Genomic DNA, 25,841 nt, shown 5'->3' with positions numbered 1-25,841 from the left:
GTGCTGTGATGTCAGCTGATGTGTAGTCCCCTCCCCTGTCCTCTCTGGCTGTGCTGTGATGTCAGCTGATGTGTAGTCCCCTCCCCTGTCCTCTGGCTGTGCTGTGATGTCAGCTGATGTGTAGTCCCCTCCCCTGTCCTCTCTGGCTGTGATGTCAGCTGATGTGTAGTCCCCTCCCCTGTCCTCTCTCTGGCTGTGATGTCAGCTGATGTGTAGTCCCCTCCCCTGTCCTCTCTCTGGCTGTGCTGTGATGTCAGCTGATGTGTAGTCCCCTCCCCTGTCCTCTCTCTGGCTGTGCTGTGATGTCAGCTGATGTGTAGTCCCCTCCCCTGTCCTCTCTCTGGCTGTGCTGTGCTGTCAGCTGATGTGTAGTCCCCCTCCCTGTCCTCTCTCTGGCTGTGCTGTGCTGTCAGCTGATGTGTAGTCCCTCCCCTGTCCTCTCTCTGGCTGTGCTGTGATGTCAGCTGATGTGTAGTCCCCTCCCCTGTCCTCTCTGGCTGTGATGTCAGCTGATGTGTAGTCCCCTCCCCTGTCCTCTCTCTGGCTGTGCTGTCAGCTGATGTGTAGTCCCCCTCCCTGTCCTCTCTCTGGCTGTGCGTGATGTCAGCTGATGTGTAGTCCCCTCCCCTGTCCTCTCTCTGGGCTGTGCTGTCAGCTGATGTGTAGTCCCCTCCCCTGTCCTCTCTCTGGCTGTGCTGTCAGCTGATGTGTAGTCCCCTCCCCTGTCCTCTCTCTGGCTGTGCTGTGCTGTCAGCTGATGTGTAGTCCCCTCCCCTGTCCTCTCTCTGGCTGTGCTGTGATGTCAGCTGATGTGTAGTCCCCTCCCCTGTCCTCTCTCTGGCTGTGCTGTCAGCTGATGTGTAGTCCCCTCCCCTGTCCTCTCTCTGGCTGTGCTGTCAGCTGATGTGTAGTCCCCTCCCCTGTCCTCTCTCTGGCTGTGCTGTCAGCTGATGTGTAGTCCCCTCCCCTGTCCTCTCTCTGGCTGTGCTGTCAGCTGATGTGTAGTCCCCTCCCCTGTCCTCTCTCTGGCTGTGCTGTGATGTCAGCTGATGTGTAGTCCCCTCCCCTGTCCTCTCTCTGGCTGTGCTGTGCTGTCAGCTGATGTGTAGTCCCCTCCCCTGTCCTCTCTCTGGCTGTGCTGTGATGTCAGCTGATGTGTAGTCCCCTCCCCTGTCCTCTCTCTGGCTGTGCTGTCAGCTGATGTGTAGTCCCCTCCCCTGTCCTCTCTCTGGCTGTGCTGTCAGCTGATGTGTAGTCCCCTCCCCTGTCCTCTCTCTGGCTGTGCTGTCAGCTGATGTGTAGTCCCCTCCCCTGTCCTCTCTCTGGCTGTGATGTCAGCTGATGTGTAGTCCCCTCCCCTGTCCTCTCTCTGGCTGTGCTGTCAGCTGATGTGTAGTCCCCTCCCCTGTCCTCTCTCTGGCTGTGCTGTGATGTCAGCTGATGTGTAGTCCCCTCCCCTGTCCTCTCTCTGGCTGTGCTGTCAGCTGATGTGTAGTCCCCTCCCCCTGTCCTCTCTCTGGCTGTGCTGTCAGCTGATGTGTAGTCCCCTCCCCTGTCCTCTCTCTGGCTGTGCTGTCAGCTGCTGTTTTTATCAGACATGTTTTTGGCACTGATAAACCCTTCGGTGAAAACATTAGTTTGACAGTTGTCATAAACATGTCTTGAGTAACGGCGTTGCCATGAAACCATTTAATGACGCCTGAGATGGAAAACACATTTTCCCGGCCTAGTTGGGAGGGGGAGGTGTTTTGAGGGGACACGACTCTGGTGCGACGCTGTGTTTGTTCCCCCTTCAGGCCTCGGGGAGCGAGGGCCAGACGGGGGACAGGCAGGAGGAGAGAGAGAGGCTGCGCAGAGTGCTCAAACAGATGGGACGAATCAAGTGTCCTAACGAGGTATGTACTCATGTGCTTCTTTTTCTCTATAATCCTACTTTATCTCTCTCTCTCTCTCTCTCTCTCTCTCTCTCTCTCTTTTCTATTTCTGCTGCACACCCCTCCATCTAACCCTCTCTCCTTCTTTCTTTCTTTCTTTCTTTCTCTCTCTCCTCTCTCACTCCCTCCTTCCCTCTCTCTTTCTTGTTATTCTGCCCAAACACACATCAACACTCTGTTACCAATTACTCACACTAGAGTAGAGAGGAGAGAGGTGAAGAGACAGGGCAGCTGAGACAGACACTCTCACTAACCTCTCTTCATCCATTCATGGGCATTTCATTTATTTCTTCCACTTCTAACTCACTCTTCTCTTATTCAACCACAAAAATGGTTGTCCACCTCTCTTGAGAAAGCTAGTTTATGTCAGTGACACTATATGAAGTTAGATGAATATAACCTAGACATGTTCGTTAAACACATCCATATTCTGCTCCACTAACCTGATTTCCAGTCTAATGAATTTTCTATTTCTCCCATTTTCAATGTTGCATGCACACGTACGTGCACCCACACACCCACAGGGCTGCTCGGCCCATTTCTCCAGTCTGATGGGGTACCAGTACCATCAGAAGCGCTGTGGCAGAGAGCTGTCAGAGGAGGACAAGCCTGTGTTTCTGTGTCAGCACTGTGGGAAGACCTACCGCTCCAAGGCTGGCAGAGACTACCACCTCCGCACTGAACACCGCACCCCCACCACCACCAACACCCCCAACACCACCAACATCAACGATACCAACAACACGAACGCCAGCAGAGGGGTAAGAGAGAGCAGAAGAGTTTTTGTTTTAAATCTTTATCGGTTGAGATTACACCCATAGTCTTTGGTTGAATCGCTGTGAATTCTCTCATTGGTCCCTGACTGGGCTGTCCCTCCTCTTCCAGGTGAGCACAGAGGAGTCCCAGACACAACCTGGGGGAAGGGGGGAGCTGAACCACACGGAGAGAGAGAGGAAGGAAAAGGAGAAGTGGCAAGAGTTGTCTGCAGGTAGGGAGAAAGAGAGAGAGGAGGGGAGAGAGAGGGGTGGGGAGAGAGAGGGGCTGGAGGAGGACTTTGAGAGGACTCCCAGTGGTAGGGTGAGACGTCGGTCGGCCCAGGTAGCAGTGTTCCACCTGCAGGAGATAGCAGAGGATGAACTGACCAAGGACTGGGGAACCAAGCGCCGCATCAAAGATGACCTGGTACCGGACAGCAAGAGGGTAAGATACAGACAGGTACACACACACACACACACACACACACACACACACACACACACACACACACACACACACACACACACACACACACACACACACACACACACACACACACACACACACACACACACACACACTGAACATCTTGTCCCTGTCTGTCCTCCTCCCCCAGTTGAACTACACTCGGCCTGGCCTTCCCAAGTTCAGTCCCAAGCTGCTGGAGAGCTGGAAGAACGAGGTCAAGGAGAAGGGTTTCCTCTGCTGCTCCAACGGAGTAAGAACCTCTAGACAACATGTTCTGTCCATTAAACACCTTTCAGATAAATTCTGTTTTTTTAATTTTCCAGTTTTTTTTACACATTCCAGCACTGTCAATCAATTCTGAGCTCTACAGGCTCTAAAAATGAGCAAGTGAAGATTTTATACGCACAGTTTACTATATTGGTATCTGTTGTTATTGTTCCTCTCTGTTTCTAGAGCTGTGAAGCTGTTTACTCCAGTGTGTCCGGGCTCAAAGCTCATCTAGCTAACTGTAACCAGGTAGGATCATCAGGACCAGGTTAAGTTAAATGGATGAAAACATATCTGACCCTGTGTCAGTGGTTAGGTTTAGGGACAACTTGTACCTACTCCTGACTGAGATGTTTCTGTATGCTTCAGGCAGGGGGCGACGCAGGGAAGTACACCTGCTTACTGTGTCAGAAGGAATTCAGCTCAGAAAGTGGTGTCAAGTACCACATCAGCAAGACACATTCACAGGTGAGACTTACATACATAAACCCTCACAGGTCTGATATACACGTTGAAGTATATAAAACAGACTCACTCACAGATAATGCATTCACTCATTTATAAACACATTTTAAAACACACAGGTGGATGTCATACACACATGCAGTAACAGAACGTTTTCCCTCATTATTATCATACGTTACATTATCATATGTTACATTACCATGCGTTACATTACCATATGTTACATTATCATACGTTACATTATCATGCGTTACATTATCGTACGTTACATTGTCGTACGTTACATAATCATACGTTACATTATCATACGTTACATTATCATACTTTCGTACAGAACTGGTTCCGAGCCTCTAGCCATGTGGTGCCCAGCAGCAGCAAGAGCAAACCGGCAGAAAACAAAGAGTTTGAGAAAAAGGAGGTTAAGAACGGTGCCACCACAGGAAAGAAGAGAGGCCGCAAGCCCAAAGAGCACCCCCCTCAGGCCACCCCTGTCCAAACAAAGACTCCTTTCAGTTCTACCCAAATCTCATCCTCCACCCCCACCCCAAACCCAACTTCAGCCGCCACCCCGAACACGGCCCAAGTCCAGCACCAGGCCCAGTCCCAGATCCCGACAGAGAGGGTGAACCTGGAGACCCCGACATTAAACAGACAGCCCAACCCCCCCACCACACGGAAGGGAAAGACCAAGAGGGTGCCCCCTCCCTCAGAGTAGATCTGCTTTCACTAACCCAGGAGCCAGAGAGGATGCTATCTCTCTGGCTAGCCATCCACATTACGCCAGTAAGCTCAAAGACGTTATGGACGACACAAGGACTGGGGGACAGCGAACTAAACTAAAAATAACCATAGAGACGTGAAAACAATTAGTTCATGCGTTTGATTTCACTCTGATCTTTGTGTTTTAACCTTATACTGTATACGGTGTATGTGTCTACTGGTATATGCTGATGTAACAGTTCATTTTTTCTCCATTCCATTTCTAAGCATAATTTCAGTTAAGCTATTCACAACAGGGGTTAATTGTAATCAAAGTTAAAATCCCACTCAATATATAAATAGCATTTTCTAAACAAAAGTCATATTTCAATAGAATTTTGCATAATTCCCTATACATGTCTGTAGATTCATGTTGTGCTTGAGAGATTTTTTAAAGGATATTCTATTAGCATGGTGAGGTAATTTACTGCTAGTGATTTTTCAATGGATATACTGTACTGTGTATATATACAATATCTATATCTATATATCTATATACTCAAAGCAATGACGTCATCCATCGTTTTTTCAAGGCAGGAAGGTCAAATTTGCATTTTGTTGTTTTCCACTTTGGCGTCTTGAGTTTGTTTTTCATTGTGGCAGCTGAATGCCGAAGTAGAGAGCTCTTTTCATCAGTCTGCTTCAGTGCAATATAGTCATGTGTTTTTGTCACTTTCTTTGTTGTTTTTTGGCCCAGAGTACACACTGTTACGCATAAATCAAACTCTTTCTTCTGTTCTTATGCTGTTTAAGTATTTATAGTAATTTTGTTAATTTCAAACATTTACACTGAAATGTGGGAGTTATTTTTTATTTTACATATGATATGAGATTTTATCAAATTTTTGAGACATTAATTATACCTTGGGGCACAAGAGTATGATTGAGGATGTTTACGCAAACATTTCTAAACTAAAATCTGTATCTACACCAAGCAATGTAAACGGCATATCCACAAAGTTTGAAGATGAAAAAATGTTGTTAAATATATGTTTCCACTGCTATTGTTGCTAATTATGGACTAAATGCTGAATCTAACAGTGGGAAAGTATTTGACCAGAGTTGCACCATTGCAGCACAATCAAATGAGTTGTCACCATTTTGGAGCTTGAAGTCCGACTTGAGGCTGATCTGGAGAAATCTACTTGCTCTTGTTTGAATGAAATCACTCAGAAAAGGCAGCGGCATATGTCTTTTTATAGAAAATTGAAGTCAGTTTGAAAATAATATTTTATGAAACGAAAAAGAAACCCTGCAAATATAGTTTCTAAAAACAGTTGTCTTGCACTAACCCTAACCCTTCCCTCCCTTCCCCCTGTTGTGTCTTTCTGCACTTGAAGAGCACTGCTAATCTTTCACCCCAACATTAATGCTCCGGAAGAGGCTGCCCTTAGACACAGATCTAGAAACCAGCCTGCCCTCCCTAAATTCTAACCTTAACCATTATGGGCAAAGACACAAAACTGGCCATAGGTCAGTGTCTAAGGGGCAGTTTCACCCTACTCAAACCTTGACCCCCTATATGGTTGTAACCAGGACTAAAAAAGAAACCGAGTGGTGTCCAGAAATAAGTACTTTTAGTCCTCTGTGACCTGCATTCTAACCAGATTTAATGACAAATGGGAAAATAACAGGGCCACCTGTCTAACTCAGAATCCTAACAAAGCCATAAATGATCCTCAGAAATGCAAAACATTTAGGCTGTTTTACCAGTCATAACTGTTTTATCGTAAAATGAATTAAGTCTAAATTAAATATCTTTAATTTATGAAAAATACTAGCATGTGCAATCAGAGAATTTTAATATTTTATCTATATAATAATTACTTAAAGTAAATACTTGAATTCACACAAAACAAATGAAATAATTTGATTGAAATAAAACCCCTAAAATCTTTCATTTATATTTATATCAATAGAGCAGAATAGCTTGCTCTCAAAGCGACAGATCTATTTTATAATCACTTGTGTATATTATCTAGTTAATATGATAGCAAGTGGAGTTTGTAAAAAGTTAATGGTTACATGGTGCAATTTAATCAGTCTGCTTGTTCATCCAGCACAGTTTTTCCTAAAATTGTACTTTGCATTATGTCCAAATACAGATACTTAACTCATACTATAATGTTATATTAACCCTTGTGCTGACATTTTGTGTTCCTCAAGTTAGGATTCAGCCCAATATCACCATTGCAATTTAATTAGATTTTCTAAATGTCAGCCTACATTGCTTTAATCCATAATTGTCTATTTTGGGATGATGGGAGTTCTCAAAGAGATTTGGGCAATTAAGTCAGATGAACTCATGGATACCATTTCATGTCTCTGCGTCCAGTTTGAAGGAAGTTCAAGGTAGTTTCTGGAGCGATCATTAATGACTGGAAGTCTATGTGATCAGCTAGCTTAATTGCAAAAATCTCTCACTATCCCTTTCACAAAGGACTGGGTGTAGGCTACATCCCTTACATTGCATTACGATTGAATACCTCCCGTATTGTTATATGAACATTTGATAGATTAACAACAGAGGTTAGATAGACAAGCACTGATGGAACCTTGCGCTTTTCAAAACAGTTCTTCAGACCTTGGCCATTGGCTCTCGTCTAGTGACTGGCTTTTGTGTATAGGGAGAATGAGCACCTTGGCTGGAGTTCAGTTATAGAACATGCATTCTCACAAAGCCTTTGCAGAAACATTCTACAGGCTACACATGAATTCCAACCCTTTATTATGAGAGGATGCTAAGAACAGTTAGTAGTTGGGTGTGGAGTTTTGGCACAGTATCAATTATGAGTTGCTTGTTGATTGTTTGATTTTTACGTCATATTGACTGCTATTGTTTACCTGACAAGCTTTGGTGTTTGCAATATAATAGTTTAGCACTGCTTACCATTGTGGATATTATTATATACTTTATTTGACCCTTTACTACCTGTCTTCCTAGATGATGTGGGAAACATATATCCCGCAGTTTGAGCTAACGTAGAATACAGCAGCAACTGCAACAATATCTTTAGAGAGTATAGCAATACACCATATTTTGACGGTCACATTGGCTTGCTAATGTCTTGATATCCAGTGTAATTTACACATTGAATGGCTCATTTATTTCACCTACCCTATCCTTTAGTTTGTTTGCTTAAGAATTGTCTTTTCTCAGTGACAAATCAAAAAAAGAAGAAAAAAATGAAACAAAAAAAGGTGAAGTGGAAGTCCATCAAATGTGATGGTATGTGTTGAAATACACTGTTTACCGTGTTTGACGATGCACATTTCATTTAGCTCTTCAGGACACATTGGCACACATATGGAGGATGTTCATTTGTCGATATCTAAGGGTGAACAAGGAGGTGTGTGTGTGTGTGTGTGTGTGTGTGTGTGTGTGTGTGTGTGTGTGTGTGTGTGTGTGTGTGTGTGTGTGTGTGTGTGTGTGTGTGTGTGTGTGTCTGTGTGTGTGTGTGTGTGTTTGTTTTTAGTGCACTTACTATCCAATGAAATAGGCTTGAATTAGGAGTGTTGTCTCCAGAGCTTTTTAGTGGTCTGGACTGTGTGTGGTTTGACTTTTGTACCTGGGCATAGGCTAAGGTGTCTTCCCTTTTTTCACAAAATGCTATTTCTCCCTTTAATGTTTTATCTTACAAACATTCACAATCTCAAACGGCTTCAGATGACTCTTTGTTTTGAAAATTGACCATTATAGAGAGGATACAAAATGATTGGTTATGTTGAGAAGAATACCTATGATGTTTTTCCTGTTTTCTATGTTGAAGTTGTTCATATCTGAAGCTATATCCTAACTAGGGAGGCACCACACCTCTGAATCTGGTCTGTTACAATTTTTTAAAATTGTTGTATTACCTGTGCATTATTATCCCTCAAATAATGAATAAAAATGTTGTTGACTAAGTTTGACAGTTGCCATATATAATACATGCTGTTCATCATGTGAATGGTTGGTAGCCTATATGACCTGACTATTATTGAAGCTGATACAATGGATTTTAAACATTCACATTTTATTATCATAAATAGCATATAGCCTAGTTACATGACTTTATATTTTGTTGATTTATTCTTTGAACCACATGACATAGTGTCACTATATATCATAATATATCAAGTGTAACAATTCAATAACCTCATCCAGTAACACGTGGCCCTGACACATTTGAGTCCCTGCCACTATATTGGCTAGAGAAAGGCCCTGTTGAATATGACCGTAAATGAACGTTACCTCATGGTGCGTTACAGATCGACGGAACGCCATGAGGCACTTTGGGACTACGAGTCCTTTTTTGGGGGTTGTGCTCACGAAAATCTATTTTTGCCATTAGGCAAAGAAACGACAAGACCCAGAATGCAACTGTCTAAGCCCCCTCTACACAGCTGACTATCAAATACGGGAAGAGCAATGTCTACCGTGTGCTGAGAAGGAAGGGTCTCAAAGATGGAGTGCGGAGAGAATTCTTCTTCGCTGTCAAATTCCAACAGGTATTTCACTTGGTTTGGGGATTGACTGTGGCGACAAAAAGTGAACTATACAACCTGTTTTTGCTGACGGTTGATTTTCGTGACAATCTGCATCCTTGGTGAACGTGAACCTACGTTCTGACCTCATGGTTACAAAGGAAACGCGAGTGCAGTCAGTTCAGAAAGCATCAGTACACTGTATCAGTAATGGAAGCGAGGAAGTTTCATTGTAGCAAGCATTGTCTGTCGATATAGATACAGAAAGCACAAGGTTCGGTTAATTCTTTCATTATAGGCCTTCATCATGAAGGCTTCATGCCTTGCCGTCTTGCGTAATGGTGATTTTTGACAGCGGTCCGACATTTATAACCCTTTAATAACTGAACGAATAGTGCTAGTGATCGTTTTCTATAGGTGGACTTCACTGCGCATGTGTTCCCAAAATAATCCAGGCACAAACCGTTAAAAAAATACCCTTAATATAATGGAGCATGCTTTTCAACTTTTGGAATGTGCTAATTGTTTTCGACTATATTAGCTCATAAACACTATGGAATTGGCTTATTATTATTTTTGTTTACTTAATTTGTAGATATTGTAACACCCTAAATGAGGAGGTTAAATGCAATAATGAGATGTTTGATATTTTGTGGTCACTGCAACCAGAGACAACATATCAGCTTCTGAAGAGAATGGAATGTTCGTGAAGAACTATTAACATATTTAAATGGTATCAATATTTACACTCCAATATCTGCAGCAGTGATATGCTTATCTGTTACACAGGTCCAATATCCTGACTGACAAAAATCTAATTTGTGAAATGCCCAACACAGCATTGTTTTATAATGTTCAACAGTGCAAAATTGCTTCCTTGACTCTAGTGAATGTTCTCTGAAAAACAGAATGGCAGAGAAATCAAATCAAATGTTATTGGTCACATACACATGGTTAGCAGATGTTAATGCGATTTGAGTCCACACTCCTATCATTGACGTTTTACCTGTTGTAAACCACACGATGGTGTTCTTACATTAGCCTAGTTCATACCAATGATATATATAAACCCTGGATTGCTGATACTTTGTTTTGGCCATGGCGAGGCTTTGAAGTCACTGGTCGGCCATATTGGCACTCCTCAGAAAAGTAGTCCTCCATAGGAATGAAATGATACAGAAATCATCCCCGTATGATGCATTTTGCATAATATGATGCAAAATGCAACATCATATGATGCAAAATGCATTATACAGGGATAATTTCTGTTTTTTGAAAGTTATATATCTTAAAATTGATTCCATTTGGACTATATAGTCAACAATGGACTATATTTTGCTTGAAGAATTGACCAAAGCTGGTGTGAAGTCCTCAGTACTGCACAGGAATGTTATGAATTTTATGTAACTAATAGCATGTCCTCGTTTCTCAAATAGGAAGGAGTACGGCCTCCACATTGGGTTCTTAACCAAATATTTTGGCCTTTGTCATCCCCTAGAAAGTGATCTGCTGAAGAAGTTGTTTTGACTCCCCCATTTCACAAGGTCATTAAGACTTCATTAAATTAACTTGGAAGTTAAAAAATGTATAGCTAATGAGATTAAAATCACCATACAGTGACATATTGGATTAACTGACAAATGGGTAGTACACATTTAGCAGTTTTATTGTTATACGTAGTTCCATCTTGTCACCTTTAAATATAGTCCTTTTGCCTTCTGACTGTGCACTTTATGTTCCAGCCCAGTACTAAGACAACCCATTCAATTTATCAACAACTTTAATTGTCAAGACCTTGATTCGTTGAATCAGGTGTGGTACTGTTGGCCTGGAACAAAAGCCTGCACCCCCTAGGAGACCCCAGGATCAAGATTGAAAATCAATGGTGGGGTTTGGTGGAAAACCTAAAGTAAGCTACACCACAGTATTAGGCCTATTTACTCAATAGCACCAGGGTATTAGGCCTATTTACTAAATAGCATCAGGGTATTAGTCCTATTTACTCAATAGCACCAGGGTATGAGGTCTATTTACTCAATAGCACCAGGGTATTAGGCCTATTTACTCAATAGCATCAGGGTATTAGGTCTATTTACTCAATATCATCAGGGTATTAGGTCGATTTACTCAATAGCACCAGGGTATTAGGCCTATTTACTCAATAGCACCAGGGTATTAGGCCTATTTACTCAATAGCACCCGGGTATTAGGCCGATTTACTCAATAGCATCAGGGTATTAGGCCTATTTACTCAATAGCACCAGGGTATTAGGCCTATTTACTCAATAGCACCAGGGTATTAGGCCTATTTACTCAATAGCATCAGGGTATTAGGTCTATTTACTCAATAGCATCAGGGTATTAGGCCTATTTACTCAATAGCATCAGGGTATTAGGCCTATTTACTCAATAGCATCAGGGTATTAGGCCTATTTACTCAATAGCACCAGGGTATTAGGTCTATTTACTCAATAGCATCAGGGTATTAGGCCTATTTACTCAATAGCACCAGGGTATTAGGTCTATTTACTCAATAGCATCAGGGTATTAGGTCTATTTACTCAATAGCATCAGGGTATTAGGCCTATTTACTCAATAGCATCAGGGTATTAGGCCTATTTACTCAATAGCACCAGGGTATTAGGCCTATTTACTCAATAGCATCAGGGTATTAGGCCTATTTACTCAATAGCATCAGGGTATTAGGCCTATTTACTCAATAGCATCAGGGTATTAGGCCTATTTACTCAATAGCACCAGGGTATTAGGCCTATTTACTCAATAGCATCAGGGTATTAGGCCTATTTACTCAATAGCATCAGGGTATTAGGTCTATTTACTCAATAGCATCAGGGTATTAGGCCTATTTACTCAATAGCATCAGGGTATTAGGCCTATTTACTCAATAGCATCAGGGTATTAGGCCTATTTACTCAATAGCATCAGGGTATTAGGTCTATTTACTCAATAGCATCAGGGTATTAGGTCTATTTACTCAATAGCATCAGGGTATTAGGCCTATTTACTCAATAGCATCAGGGTATTAGGCCTATTTACTCAATAGCATCAGGGTATTAGGCCTATTTACTCAATAGCATCAGGGTATTAGGCCTATTTACTCAATAGCATCAGGGTATTAGGTCTATTTACTCAATAGCATCAGGGTATTAGGCCTATTTACTCAATAGCATCAGGGTATTAGGCCTATTTACTCAATAGCATCAGGGTATTAGGCCTATTTACTCAATAGCATCAGGGTATTAGGTCTATTTACTCAATAGCATCAGGGTATTAGGCCTATTTACTCAATAGCATCAGGGTATTAGGTCTATTTACTCAATAGCATCAGGGTATTAGGCCTATTTACTCAATAGCATCAGGGTATTAGGCCTATTTACTCAATAGCACCAGGGTATTAGGTCTATTTACTCAATAGCATCAGGGTATTAGGTCTATTTACTCAATAGCATCAGGGTATTAGGCCTATTTACTCAATAGCATCAGGGTATTAGGCCTATTTACTCAATAGCATCAGGGTATTAGGTCTATTTACTCAATAGCATCAGGGTATTAGGTCTATTTACTCAATAGCATCAGGGTATTAGGCCTATTTACTCAATAGCATCAGGGTATTAGGTCTATTTACTCAATAGCATCAGGGTATTAGGTCTATTTACTCAATAGCATCAGGGTATTAGGCCTATTTACTCAATAGCATCAGGGTATTAGGTCTATTTACTCAATAGCATCAGGGTATTAGGTCAACAGCAATTTACTCAAAACAACCGCGGTATTGCAGAACCTCCTCCTGGGATTTTTTCCCCTGTGGTGATCTCTGTTACCATAGAGAGTAATGCTACTAATCGTTATAGTAACCAGTTTAACGACTTTGTTTTGACTCTGCTACTTTAACAGTGAGTAGTGTGTACTGTAGTGGGACACACCTGCTTCTCTGACTACAGCTGTCCTTGACAGAGTACCTCGAAGTCTCCATAAACACTGATACAGGGTCATGTATGTATCCTTTCCCCCTAATGGTTAAGGTTAGAATTGTGGTAGGATAATCTAATCTTAGATCTGTTGTTGGGTGCAATTTCCAAATTGCGATTCTGTGAACACAGTCATTTACATGGGTTACTGGCTGTGGCATTTCCACATGTTTGCTTGTGTTTCATAGAAAACCAACAGGAATCATGAGGTTTGTGTGAGTGCGAAGTGTTTGTCTACTACAGTAAGACTGGGCAGCGTGTGTGTGTGTTCAGGGACACTCCTTACTTGCAGCTGACAGAGTGTAGTGTTTCATCATGCTGTTTGTCTCTGAATGCAGTGTGTGTGTTTAAGTTGTATCAGTTGAATGTACAGGATACACATGGTATACACTGTCCAATGAAAGGCTTATTTGCAGGTTCCTTTTCAACAATGCAACTACAATAAGAAATAATAAAATTAAAGAACAGGAACATAAAGTAAATGGTAAATTTATAGTCCAATATTTACACATTTTGCAGAACGGGAGATTGGGGGGCAAGTGTTTAAAGTGTGCAGCATTTAGCAATCATAGTAAGAGTATCGTAGCAGCAGTTGTGATGTGTGTGTGTAGCATGAATGTACTGTGGAAGTGTGTATGTCTGTGTGGGTGTGTGTATGTCTGTGTGGGTGTGTGTATGTCTGTGTGGGTGGGTGGGTGGGTATGTCTGTGTGGGTGGGTGTATGTCTGTGTGGATGTGGGTGTGTGCGTGGGTGGGTGGGTATGTCTGTGTGGGTGTGTGTGTGCGTGGGTGGGTATGTCTGTGTGGGTGTGTGTGTGCGTGGGTGGGTGGGTGGGTGGGTATGTCTGTGTGCGTGGGTGGGTGGGTGGGTGGGTATGTCTGTGTGGGTGTGTGCGTGGGTGGGTGGGTATGTCTGTGTGGGTGTGTGCATGGGTGGGTGGGTGGGTATGTCTGTGTGGGTGTGTGTGTGAGTGGGTGGGTGAGTGCATGTGTGTTAAGGTGCGGAGAATCAGAGCAGGTGGTCAGTCCAGTTGAAGTATTCAGCAGTCTGATGGCTTGGAGATATTGGGTCTGGAATGGGGAGTAAACCCCGTCCCTTTCCATATGCGTGCCATTGGTTGGAACAGGCAGCGAGTTTCCAGTATAGCGCCATCTGAGGGGGCAATGACGCACCCTCGTGGATTTGAAGAAATAGGTTATTTTTATTTTATCTCCACCACTCTTGACAACTTTGTGTCTGAATGTGGAGGAGGGACATATTTTATTGAACTCAAATGTGGAATACACAACACACTTGAATCCTGAAAACAATGTGTTTAGGTGCAAACGTTTGCCTGAGGCCTGGTCCATGGCTTCGGCCATTCCTGACGTACCCAAATTAGACATGCCACTTGAAGGTACTGTTGTCACCATGGGTGTTTGGGGCTTTTGGCAAGGGAGGACCCAAACTCGTGTCATTCCCCATCCCTGAGATAGGTGCACGGGGGCTGTCTCAGGACCATCCCTTGGAAGTTGGGTGGCGCTTGTGCCAGACAGACCGGCGTTGCGCCTGGGAACCAGGCCGGTCAGACCTGGTGTTGGGCCGGCCCCTGGGGAAGTCCACTTAGCTGGGCTTCCAGGCCTGTCGGCCTTCCGGAAGGTAGGATTCACATTAGCCACGGCCTTGTTAGCCTACGGGGCTAAGTAGCCAGCTAGCTTGCCATCCACCGAACCTTGATGACTTCTGCCGTGGGGGTGAATACGGCCACTTCACCTTCAAACAAATAGCAGCCCTGCGGCCCAGTTCTATGAATGATGTGTTGGATACCAGGTTTTCCCCCGCTACTCCCGTAGCATGAGGAGGTGGCTGTCACGGAACGAAGCCCTCTTTGTCACCCGAGAAACCCCCGGAGCCGTCCAGAGACACTAAGTCATCATCCGAACCTGGGCCCTGTATGTAACCAGCGGTCTCACAATCTCGCTGTTGGGATGCTAGTTCCACCTGTTCCGACCACAGCCCCAAGTCTCTCTCCACCTCCTTCTCCTCAGTCCAAGCCGAGGTACCGGCATCCGGGAAAGGAAAGTTGCCATTGGTAACTCCAAGCTTCCTCAAGAATACTACATGTCTTTCCAGGGAGTTTGCACACAGTAGGTGGCAAAGCGCACACGGACTGGTTTGAACGAGGGCCGCCTAAGCCTGTTCCAAGCCGAGACAAACTACACACATACAGTACTAGTCAAAGGTTTGGACACGCCTACTCATTCCAGGGTTTTCTTTATTTTTACTACTACTATTTACTATTTTACTACTAGAATAATAGTGGACATCAAAACTATGAAATAACACATATTGAATCATGTAGTAACCAAAAAAGTGTTAAACACATTTTAGATTCTTCAAAGCAGCCACCTTTTGCCTTGATGACAGCTTTGCACACTCTTGGCATTCTCTCAACCAGCTTCATGAGGAATGCTTTTCCAACAGTCTTGACGGAGTTTCCACATATGCTGAGCACTTGTTGGCTGCTTTTCCTTCACTCTGCGGTCCAACTCATCCCAAACCATCTCAATTGGGTTGAGGTCAGGTGATTGTGGAGGCCAGGTCATCTGATGCAGCACTCCATCACTCTCCTTCTTGGTCAAATAGCCCTTACACAGCCTGGAGGTGTGTTGGGTCATTGTTCTGTTGAAAAACAAATGATAGTCCCACTAAACGCAAACCAGATGGGATGGCGTATCGCTGCAGAATGCTGCGGTAGCCATGCTGGTTAAGTGTGCCTTGAATTCTAAATAAATCACCAACAGTGTCATCAGCAAAGCACCATCACAGCTCCTCCTCCATGCTTCACGGTGGGAACCGCACATGCAGAGATCATCCATTCACCTACTCTGCGTCTCGCAAAGACATAGTGGTTGGAACCAAAAATCTCAAATTTGGACTCATCAGACCAAAGGACAGATTTCCACCGGTCTAATGTCCATTGCTTGTGTTTCTTGGCCCAAGCAAGTCTCTTGTTATTATTGGTGTCCTTTAGTAGTGGTTTCTTTGCAGCAATTCGACCATGAAGTCCTGATTCACGCAGTCTCCTCTGAACAGTTGATGTTGAGATGTGTCTGTTACTTGAACTCTGTGAAGCAATTATTTGGGCTGCAATCTGAGGTGCAGTTAACTCTAATGAACTTATCCTCCTGTGGCAGTCCTCATGAGAGCCAGTTTCCATTATAGAGCTTGATTGTTTTTGCGACTGCACTTGAAGAAACGTTCAAGTTCTTGAAATGTTCCGTATTGACTAGGGCTAGGCAATATGGCCAAAATATCATATCATGGTATTTTTCAGATTTTTTTCTCGGTATGATGGTATTTTATGTTTTTGATAAATCAAAGTTCTAAATTTGCTTTATGAGTAGTGCGTGACCCTAGGGTGGCAACCCTAACCCTTTCTCCATATACTGTTCAATTCAACTTCAACCTAAAATAATTTACTACATTTCCATCAATTTCTGCATTTCCTTCAGTCATTTGAGATAATTTCCACACTGCCACGATATGGGCAAAAATACTAGGCCTGATTTTTAACAAAATGTTGCATTTGCGATTTAGATCAAAACACTTGGGTGAACTTTTGGAATCATGGAAATAGAATTTGCTCTGACTCAGAGCTTTTATTAGCTAGTTAGCTTTCTAGCGATTAGCATTAGTGGCTAACACGATTTAGCTTAGCTTGCTAAGAAAATACAAACTAGATGTTTGCAGATGTAAGAAACACAAACTAATACAAATTGGAAACAACATTGTTGTCATCAACATTGTTGCATGTGATGCAGTGACCATGAAGACTGAACGAAAGTGTCTCGTGGTCAACCAACAACAAATGCGCTCCTTGAGTGACAGGGGGTGGGACTAGGTCTGTGTGAAGAGCGTCATGGAGAGAGAGAGAGAGAGAGAGTGTCAAGGGATGACTCAAGTAGCAGAGTAAACTATAAAAATGGACGTTACACACGGCTTATCACATTTAACAAACCAAACATTCAGATACCGTTATAAAAGGTGAAGTAAAAACCCAAACCGGTCCGTGCATCAATACCGGTATATAGTAAAATACGGTATACCGCCCAGCCCTAGCATTGACTGACCTTCATGTCTTAATGTAATGATGGACTGTCGTTTCTCTTTGCTTGTTTGAGCTGTTCTTGCCATCATATGGACTTGGTCGCTTTCTCAGCCATTTACTCATTGCGCTAGCAAATTGAAGAATAACTACAGTAATTGTTGGTGATTAGGAAACATATGAGAATAAGTGCAAGCTTCAGCACACAATGTCCAGGGTGTGAGTGCGCTCTACCGCTATGGGATAGTTTAGTTGGTGTAACGTAAGACAGTCTCGTTTTCCAATTGTTTTTGTAGTGTGAATCGTTCCTGTTCATACCGAGGTGAAGAGTGGAACATTGAAGGAATGAATCCGAGCCTCATGCTGGCACTGTTTCGAATAGATGTCTTAGATTGGTGGGAGCGTGGTCCCAGTGATGTACTAGGCCGTCTTCACCACCCCTGGAGAGCCTTGTGGTCGTGGACAGAGCAATTCCCGTACCAGGCCATGATGCAAACAGTCAGTACGCTCTAGATGGTGCCGCAGTAGTATTTGGAGATGACCCGGAGTAGCATGCCAGATTTCTTCAGCGCCCTCTTGACAAGAGTGGTGGAGTTGTTGGTCCATGTCAAGTCCTCGGTGATGTGGACGCCGAGGAAATTAAAACTGCTAACTCTCTCTACGCCAGTCCCGTTGATGTGGTTCAGGGCATGTTCCCTACTCTTCTTCCTGAAGTCAACAATCAACTCTTTTGTTTTGCTGACGTTGACGGAGAGGTTGTTGTCCTGGCACCACAATGCCAGTTCACTTATCTCCTCCCTATAGGCTGACTCATATTGTTGGTTATCAGGCCTACATCCGTGGTTTCATTAGCAAACTTGATGATGGAGTTGGTGTCATGCAAAGCCACGCAGTCATGAGTGAACAGGGAGTACAACAGAGGGCTGAGGACACACCACTGTGGGCCCTGTGTTAAAAGACAGTGTGGAGGAGGAGGGGGTGTTACCAAATCCTCACAGCCTGTGGTCTGCCCATCATGAAGTCCAGGATTCGGTTGCAGAAGGTGGTGTCCAGACTAGAGGTCGACCGATTATGATTTTTCAATGCCGATACCGATTATTGGAGGACAAAAAAAGCCGATACCGATTAATCGGCCGATTTTATTTAAAAAACTTTTTTTTTAAAATATATATATATATCATACACACACACACACATTTTTGTAATAATGACAATTGCAACAATACTGAATGAAAAATGAACACTTTTATTTTAACTTAATATAATACATAAATACACACACACGCACACAGCTCTGAAGTGACAATGATACTGAAGAGTCTGCTTAGGAGACAAATACTCTCAACTGTTTGAATAAAAATAGAGTTTAAGTTACCTGTGATGAATGTTGAAAACAAACAAAAAAAAACTTTAATTTCTATATGCAGGAAATCCTATTTTAATAATGGGCATGGTAAGAATTGACAACCAAAGTGCGAGTCATGACACCTAGCAAAATCTGAAAAGCGGTTCCTTCATTTATTCCATAGGATATTTTTAGATTCACTTAAAATAAGGTCTGTGTTTCGTGTAGGCTTACATCACCGTGCCAATTTTATAACTGTGTAGATATCCCCGTGTGGCTCAGTTGGTAGAGCATGGCGCTTGCAACGCCAGGGTTGTGGGTTCGATTCCCACGGGGGGCCAGTACAAAAAAAAGTATGAATGTATGTACTTGTAAGTCGCTCTGGATAAGAGCGTCTGCTAAATGACTTAAATGTAAATGTAAATGTAAATATCCATAGGACAAGGTAACTCTGATCAATATTGGCTAAATATAAGCGAAGATAAAAAAAAAAAATTGTAGAGTGGATTTATGAAAATATGTTGACAAACGTTACCTTATCCTAGTGAGATTTACACGGGTATCAAAACGTCGGTTTAGGCCTGCACGAAACACAGACCTTATTTGAAGTAGATCAAGACATTCTCTATGGAAGACATGAACGGTAAAATAACGAAGGAACCCCTTTCAAATTCAGCCGCAAGTTATTACAGGAATTATAACGCGTCGACTATTTCTCTCTAAACCATATACCTTTGACTAATCCGGAAACTATCACCTCGAAAACAAAACGTTTATTCCGTTCCGTATTTTATCTAACGGGTGGCATCCATGAGTCTAAATATTCCTGTTACATTGCACAACCTTCAATGTTGTCATAATTACGTAAAATTCTGGCAAATTAGTTCGCAAAGAGCCAGGCGGCCCAAACTGTTGCATATACCCTGACTCTGCGTGCAATGAACGCAAGAGAAATGACACAATTTCACCTGGTTAATATTGCCTGCTAACCTGGATTTCTTCTAGCTAAATATGCAGGTTTAAAAATATATACTTGTGTATTGATTTTAAGAAAGGCATTGATGTTTATGGTTAAGTACACATTGGAGCAATGACAGTCATTGATTGATTGTTTTTTATAAGATAAGTTTAATGCTAGCTAGCAACTTACCTTAGCTTACTGCATTCGCTAACAGGCAAGCTCCTCGTGGAGTGCAATGTAATCAGATGTTAGAGCATTGGACTAGTTAACTGTAAGGTTGCAAGATTGGATCCCCCGAGCTGACAAGGTTAAAAATCTGTCGAGGCAGAACGTTCCTAGGCCGTCATTGAAAATAAGAATGTGTTCTTAACTGACTTGCCCAGTTAAATAAAGATTAAATAAAGGTGTAAAAAAATAAATTAAATAAATAAATCAAATCGGGGGTGCCCAAAAATACCGATTTCCGATTGTTATGAAAACTTGAAATCGGCCCCGATTAATCGGTCGACCTCTAGTCCAGACCCAAGTCTCTGAGCTTGGTGTTGAGCTTGGAGGGAACAATAGTGTTGAATGCTAAACTGTAGTCAATGAACAACATTCTTACATAGGTGTTCCTCTTGTTCCAATGTGTTACGTCCGTGTGAATAGCGATGGAAATGGCATCTTCCATGGATCTGTTGGAGCTGTAGGCAAATTGGAGTGGGTCCAGCACTCACTCTGAGGACGCGACCAGGGATGCCAACCGGGCCAGGGGCTTTGTGAGTATTCACTCTTTTGAGAGTTTCCCTCACGTCAGCCTCTGAGAGCATAAGCACCTGGTCGTCCAGAGCAGCAAGAGGCTTCCTGGATGGCTCGGTATTGTCTGCCTCGAAATGAGCACAGAATGTTTTAATCTTGTCTGAGAGGGAGACTTCGGTGGGCACCACACAACTGGATTTACCTTTGTAGTCCGTGGTAGTCTGTAATCCTTGCCACATGCGTCGCAAGTCTGAGTTGTCGAACATCAATTCAAGTTTGAGTCTGTATTGTCTTTTTGATTCCCTAATGGATTTGCGGAGCTCGTACCTGCTTTCCTTGTATATGTCGCACGCATCAGAGTCATCAGGGTTTGCTGACATTGAATGCTGCAGTACAGGCTCTCAGCATTGTACGAAAATCTCCGTTCATCCAGGGTTTTTGGTTGGGGTATGTCCGGATTGTTATTGTGGGTACAACATCAACACATTTTCTACTGACGTCTGTGACTGATGATGTATATTCCTCAATGTTGATGGATGAGACCTGGATGGATGAATCTTTGAACATATTCCAATCAGTATTCTCAAAATAATTCTGCAGCAATGAGTCTGCCTCTGTCTAGTGCCTCACTATTCTCTGTGTCGGTGGCTCCCTTTTGAGTTGCTGCTTGTAGGTGGGGAGTAGGAACAGAGACATGATCTGATTGGCTGAAGTGGGGGCGGGGGAAGGCTTTGTACGCATCGTGGATGTTTGTTTATACATGGCCCAGCACATCGTTTCCTCTTGTGGGGCAGGATACATCTTGTTGATATACTGTATATAATGTGTTTTAAACATGCTTGGTTAAAATCACCCACGACAATAAAGACTGCTTCCGGGTGAGAGGATTCTTGCTGGCTAATGATCTTGTACAGTTCGCTGAGTGCCGCCTTGGTGTTTGCTTGTGCAATACGTACACAGTTGTAATAATAACACACAAGAATTTCCTCTGCGTATAGTGGGGTCAGCATTTTAGCAGGTCGGGTGAACAGGAGCTCGAGATATTTTCAACTTCGGTATACCAGGAATTTTTGATGAAGAAACATACCCCTCCCCTTCTCTTACCAGAAGCCGCTGTTCTATCTATACGGAACATGAAAAAGCCATCAGTGGGTGTGCGCATGTGTGTGCACGCTGTCATGCTGCTGTCCCCAGACTCGGGTGTCAGGCACGTAGAGAAACAGTGACTGCCCACTAGGGAATACTATTGCCCCCCCCCCCCCTCTGTCCTCTCTGTCTTTCCCTCCTTTTTTCTCTTGCTTTCTCTCTCTGAGAAAGCAAACACTCCTCCATTTGTTTGTTGTTGACTTGAAGTACAACTCAAACATTGAGGGGGCATTTAGAGGCTCTTTCTCTCTCTCTCTCTCTCTCTCCCTCTTTCTGTTGTTTCTCTTTCTCTGTCTCTTCTAGTGAAGTGTTGTGACAATGACTGTCAGAAACAGATTACTAGTTGGTTGGTGGGCCTGGCGAGGCGAGTGGCGTGTGTGTGTGTGTGTGTGTGTGTTGGTGTGTATACAACTGTAGAGGGGAGGACTCTCTCTAACCTGCTGCTATTAATACAACCTAATGAACATAATCTGGAGGACAGGTTATCCTCTTACGTTTGTTGGCTGCACGGCTGGTTGCGGAGCACAGGGGAGGGGAGGGGGAGTGATAGAGAGAGAAGGAGAGGGAAAGCAGGCTGTGCTGCAGATTCTTTCCTATTGCGCTCTTTATCTACAATGTTCTCTCTCTGCCGCTCGGAGGGAATAGAAAGCAAAACTGATGTTTGAAGCATAGTTTCGTTTCTCCCCCAACTGTCTCTATCTTTCTCTCTTTCCTTTCTTTCTTGCTCTCCCGTTCTCTCTGTTGTGGACTTGCCTAGCCAGAGGGGCAGTAGGACTAAGTGCCTCCTGTGCACTTGTGTATCAGTAGCTGATGTCAACCTCACTGACAATAACAAGAACTGAAACACTAGTTAACATCTCATAGACAAACCCTTGTTCTCCTATCATCTCGTTTCATCATGAATACTTTGAATACAGGAGCTAGGATATCAGGCTGCTGGACTGTAACAGGCTGCAGGTAAGTGCCTCCTCGCATTTATTTATATATTTATTTTTATTCTACTGTCATTTGTCTTCTTTCTCTGTGTCTATATAGTTTACCCCTCTATCTCTGTGTTTAAGACTGAGCTCCATGTGAGCTGCGTCATTCATTTCATTGTATTTATTTATCCAGGATAGTCCATTCAGTAACACTTGCCACTGTTTTTCAGGGAGTCCTGTACATGCCTGTGTGTTTTCATTACCCTCCACTCCTCTATAGCAGTGACTAGTGAGTTATCCTTATCTGTCTTTCTCTTTTAAAGAGACTGGCTGGCAGGACATGACCAACCAATCTCTTCTATAGCTATTGGGCTTTAGTAGAATACAAGTTTTTGTTGTGTGGTGATGGGTTAGCTATTTAGCTTATGTAATAGCTTACCTGAGGGGTATCCTATGAAGCAAGCTAGATCTACTCAAGGTTTTCTAAAGCTAACCAGCTTCAGTTAAAAGGTTCGTCAGTACTCAAGTTTCATCAGTACTACGAAGGTGGATGTTGCTCGTCCGCCTGCTGCTAACTCTAGCAGGCTTGTAACTGTGCGTGCATGTCGAACATAGCTAGTTTACACCGAACTCTTCATTAAGACAATGCTGAAACATCAATCCATGGGCGAGTCAGTGCCACATTTTCAAAATCAAAATGAAAGAAAAGTTATCTTGCAAATTCAGCAGGCTATGGTGTGAAAGAGGCTTTTAGAAGGGCCGTCTTATTACTTATCGTTAATGTCATCTTTATTTTATTACTTATCGTTAATGCCATCTTTATTTTATTACTTATCGTTAATGTCATCTTTATTTTATTACTTATCGTTAATGTCATCTTTATTTTATTACTTATCGTTAATGCCATCTTTATTGTATTACTTATCGTTAATGCCATCTTTATTGTATTACTTATCGTTAATGCCATCTTTATTGTATTACTTATCGTTAATGCCATCTTTGGTGTGCTTATCAATGCACAAGCATCTCTTTTCCCACTCCTATCTATATATATATCTATATATATATTTTTTCCCAAAGTTTTACATTGTGTGAAGTTTAAAATACATTCTGTCATTACTAAATGTGCAATGTGATATATTTTAACATTGTTATTTTTTCATATACAATACTAATTTGATTAATTTAATATTGAATTATTCGTCCTCCTGTGTGTAGTTTGGGTAATGTCAGGTTATCAAATCAAATCGTATTAGTCACATGTGCCGAACAGGTATTATAGTGAAACAACCTTATAGTGAAATGCTTACTTATGAGCCCATACTGACAATGCAGTTTAACCTCACTAGGGTAGGGGGCACTATGTTCACCTCCGGATGAAAAGCGTGCCCAAAGTAAACTGCCTGTTACTCAGGCCCAGAAGCTAGGATATGCATATAATTGGTAGATTTGGATAAAAAACACTCTAAAGTTTCCAAAACTGTTAAATAATGTCTATGAGTATAACAGAACTGATATGGCAGGCGAAAACCTGAGAAACATCCATCCATTGACTGCCTTTACAGTATCCAATGACTAACATGCTGACCAGACCGGACACGTTGCGTGCGCGAGCGTCGCAAAATAAATTTAGAAATCCATGTTATTCAATTATTGCACCCACACTGCTCGCGCGCGAACGAGCGTCTGCGTTACCAAGGGCTAAAATAGAAGTCATTCCTATTTCTGACGCAGATCGCGCTGAAAGTCCTGCCTCTCCCATCTCCTCATTGGTTTATAGAAGCAGGTACCCACGTGCCATCTCCTCATTGGTTATACCCACGTGGGTGATTGAAAGACGAACTGTTTTGCCGGTAGTCGTGGTAATACTATGAAAGTTTAGATGCGATCACCATATAAGTTCAACATGAAAAAGCCTGGAAGGAGGAGAGATGACTAGAAACGATTCGGTTGGCCGTTTTATGTGTGGATTCATTTGTCGGAGTAGAGGACCTTGTGCAGTTCAGGGAAAATAACAACTCAATGTTTATATCCCAGAACAAATTAGCTAGCAACAGCAAGCTAGCTAAATAGGACAAATTAGCTAGCAAGTGCAAGCTAACTAGCTAAATTGCCATACATGTTTAATGCTTTTTGACCTGTCCCCAAATTAATGTCATTGGTTCAGAGTTTGTTTTGATATTTTAACCTGCGTGTCATGATCGCATTTGGTGTAGGGGGACAAAATAAATGTATGCACGATGGCGCACGCGCGCTGCCGGTTTGGGTTCCGTGTTAGGACTCAGATTGCACTTCCTATGGCTTCCACTAGATGTCAACAGTCTTTAGAAATTGTTTCAGGCTTGTATTCTGAAAAATGAGAGAGTAAGACCACTCTGAATGAGTGGACCCTGCAGTGTCCCAGAACTGTTTACGACCGAGAGCTCGCCTTTCTTATTTTTCTTTTATATTGACGAAGCTATTGTCCGGTGGAAATATGATTGATTATTATGACTAAAAACAACCTGAGGATTGATTATAAACATCGTTTGACATGTTTCTATGAACTTTACTGATACTTTGGGGATTTTTCGTCTGCCTGTTGTGACCGCCTTGGAGCCATTGGATTACTGAACAAAACGCGCCAACAAAACTGAGTTTTTTGGATATAAAGAGGGACTTTATCGAACAAAACAAACATTTATTGGGTAACTGGGAGTCTTGTGAGTGCAACCATATGAAGATCATCAAAGGTAAGTGATTAACTTTATCGCTATTTCTGACTTTTGTTACTCCTTTACTTGGCTGGTAACTGTTTGTAATGTTTTGTGTGCTGGGCGCTGTACTCAGATAATCGCATGGTATGCTTTCGCCGTAAAACCTTTTTGAAATCTGACACAACGGTTGGATTAACAAGAAGTTAATCTTTAAGCCGATGTATAACACTTGTATGTTTTTTGAATTTTTATTATGTGTATTTCTGTTTTTGAATTTGGCGCTCTGCAATTTCACCGGATGTTGGCCAGGTGAGACGCTAGCATCCCACACATCCTAGAGAGGTACATTTTTTTATAAAAAAACAAGTAATTAAAGAGTAGCAGTAAAATAACAATAGCGAGACTATATACAGGGGGGTACCGGTACAAAGTCAATGTCTACCGGCTTATTGTCAACCGGCTTACATCAATGTCAACCGGCTTACAAAGTCAACCGGCTTATTGAGGGAATATGTCGGGAGTTATTAAAGTGACTATGCATAGATGATAACAACAGAGAATAGCAGCGGTGTAAAAGAGGGGGGTGGGGGGAGGAGTGGCAATGCAAATAGTCTGGGTAGCCATTTGATAAGATGTTCAGTAGTCTTTTGGCTTGGGGTTAGAAGCTGTTTAGAAGCCTCTTGGACCTAGACTTGGCGCTCCAGTACTGCTTGCCGTGCGGTAGCAGAGAGAACAGTCTATGACTAGGGTGGCTGGAGTCTTTGACAATTTTTAGGGCCTTCCTCTGGCACCGCCTGGTATAGAGGTCCTGGATGGCAGGAAGCTTGGCCCCAGTGATGTAC

The 25,841-nt window shown here is 42.7% G+C and overlaps 2 protein-coding genes across 4 annotated transcripts in view; both read left to right on the top strand.

The window, feature by feature from the left end:
* The first annotated feature begins 660 nt into the window (after positions 1–660).
* Positions 661–8,556, top strand: LOC120036768 (zinc finger protein 512B-like). The gene is made up of 7 exons (XM_038983139.1): positions 661–1,895; positions 2,459–2,695; positions 2,820–3,134; positions 3,307–3,408; positions 3,612–3,674; positions 3,795–3,893; positions 4,225–8,556. The coding sequence occupies exons 1-7, from the start codon at positions 1,869–1,871 to the stop codon at positions 4,603–4,605; spliced, it is 1,224 nt and encodes a 407-aa protein (XP_038839067.1). The 5' UTR covers positions 661–1,868; the 3' UTR covers positions 4,606–8,556.
* A 478-nt stretch (positions 8,557–9,034) lies between these two features.
* Positions 9,035–25,841, top strand: part of LOC120036767 (uridine-cytidine kinase-like 1) — a 54,147-nt gene continuing 37,340 nt past the window's right edge. The window contains exon 1 of one of the 3 annotated variants that reach the window (XM_038983136.1): positions 9,035–9,140. In XM_038983136.1, coding sequence (XP_038839064.1) covers positions 9,097–9,140 — 44 coding nt within the window. In that variant the 5' untranslated portion in view covers positions 9,035–9,096. Of the gene's footprint in view, positions 9,141–22,059; positions 22,341–25,841 lie in introns of those variants that run through there. The other 2 variants (XM_038983134.1, XM_038983135.1) reach the window with 2 other exon arrangements.

The sequence above is a fragment of the Salvelinus namaycush genome, unplaced genomic scaffold (genome assembly GCF_016432855.1).
Source record: "Salvelinus namaycush isolate Seneca unplaced genomic scaffold, SaNama_1.0 Scaffold1472, whole genome shotgun sequence".
Lineage (NCBI taxonomy): Eukaryota > Metazoa > Chordata > Actinopteri > Salmoniformes > Salmonidae > Salvelinus > Salvelinus namaycush.
Note: the sequence above shows the minus strand (reverse complement) of the source record. Positions and strands in the feature narration are given on the sequence as shown.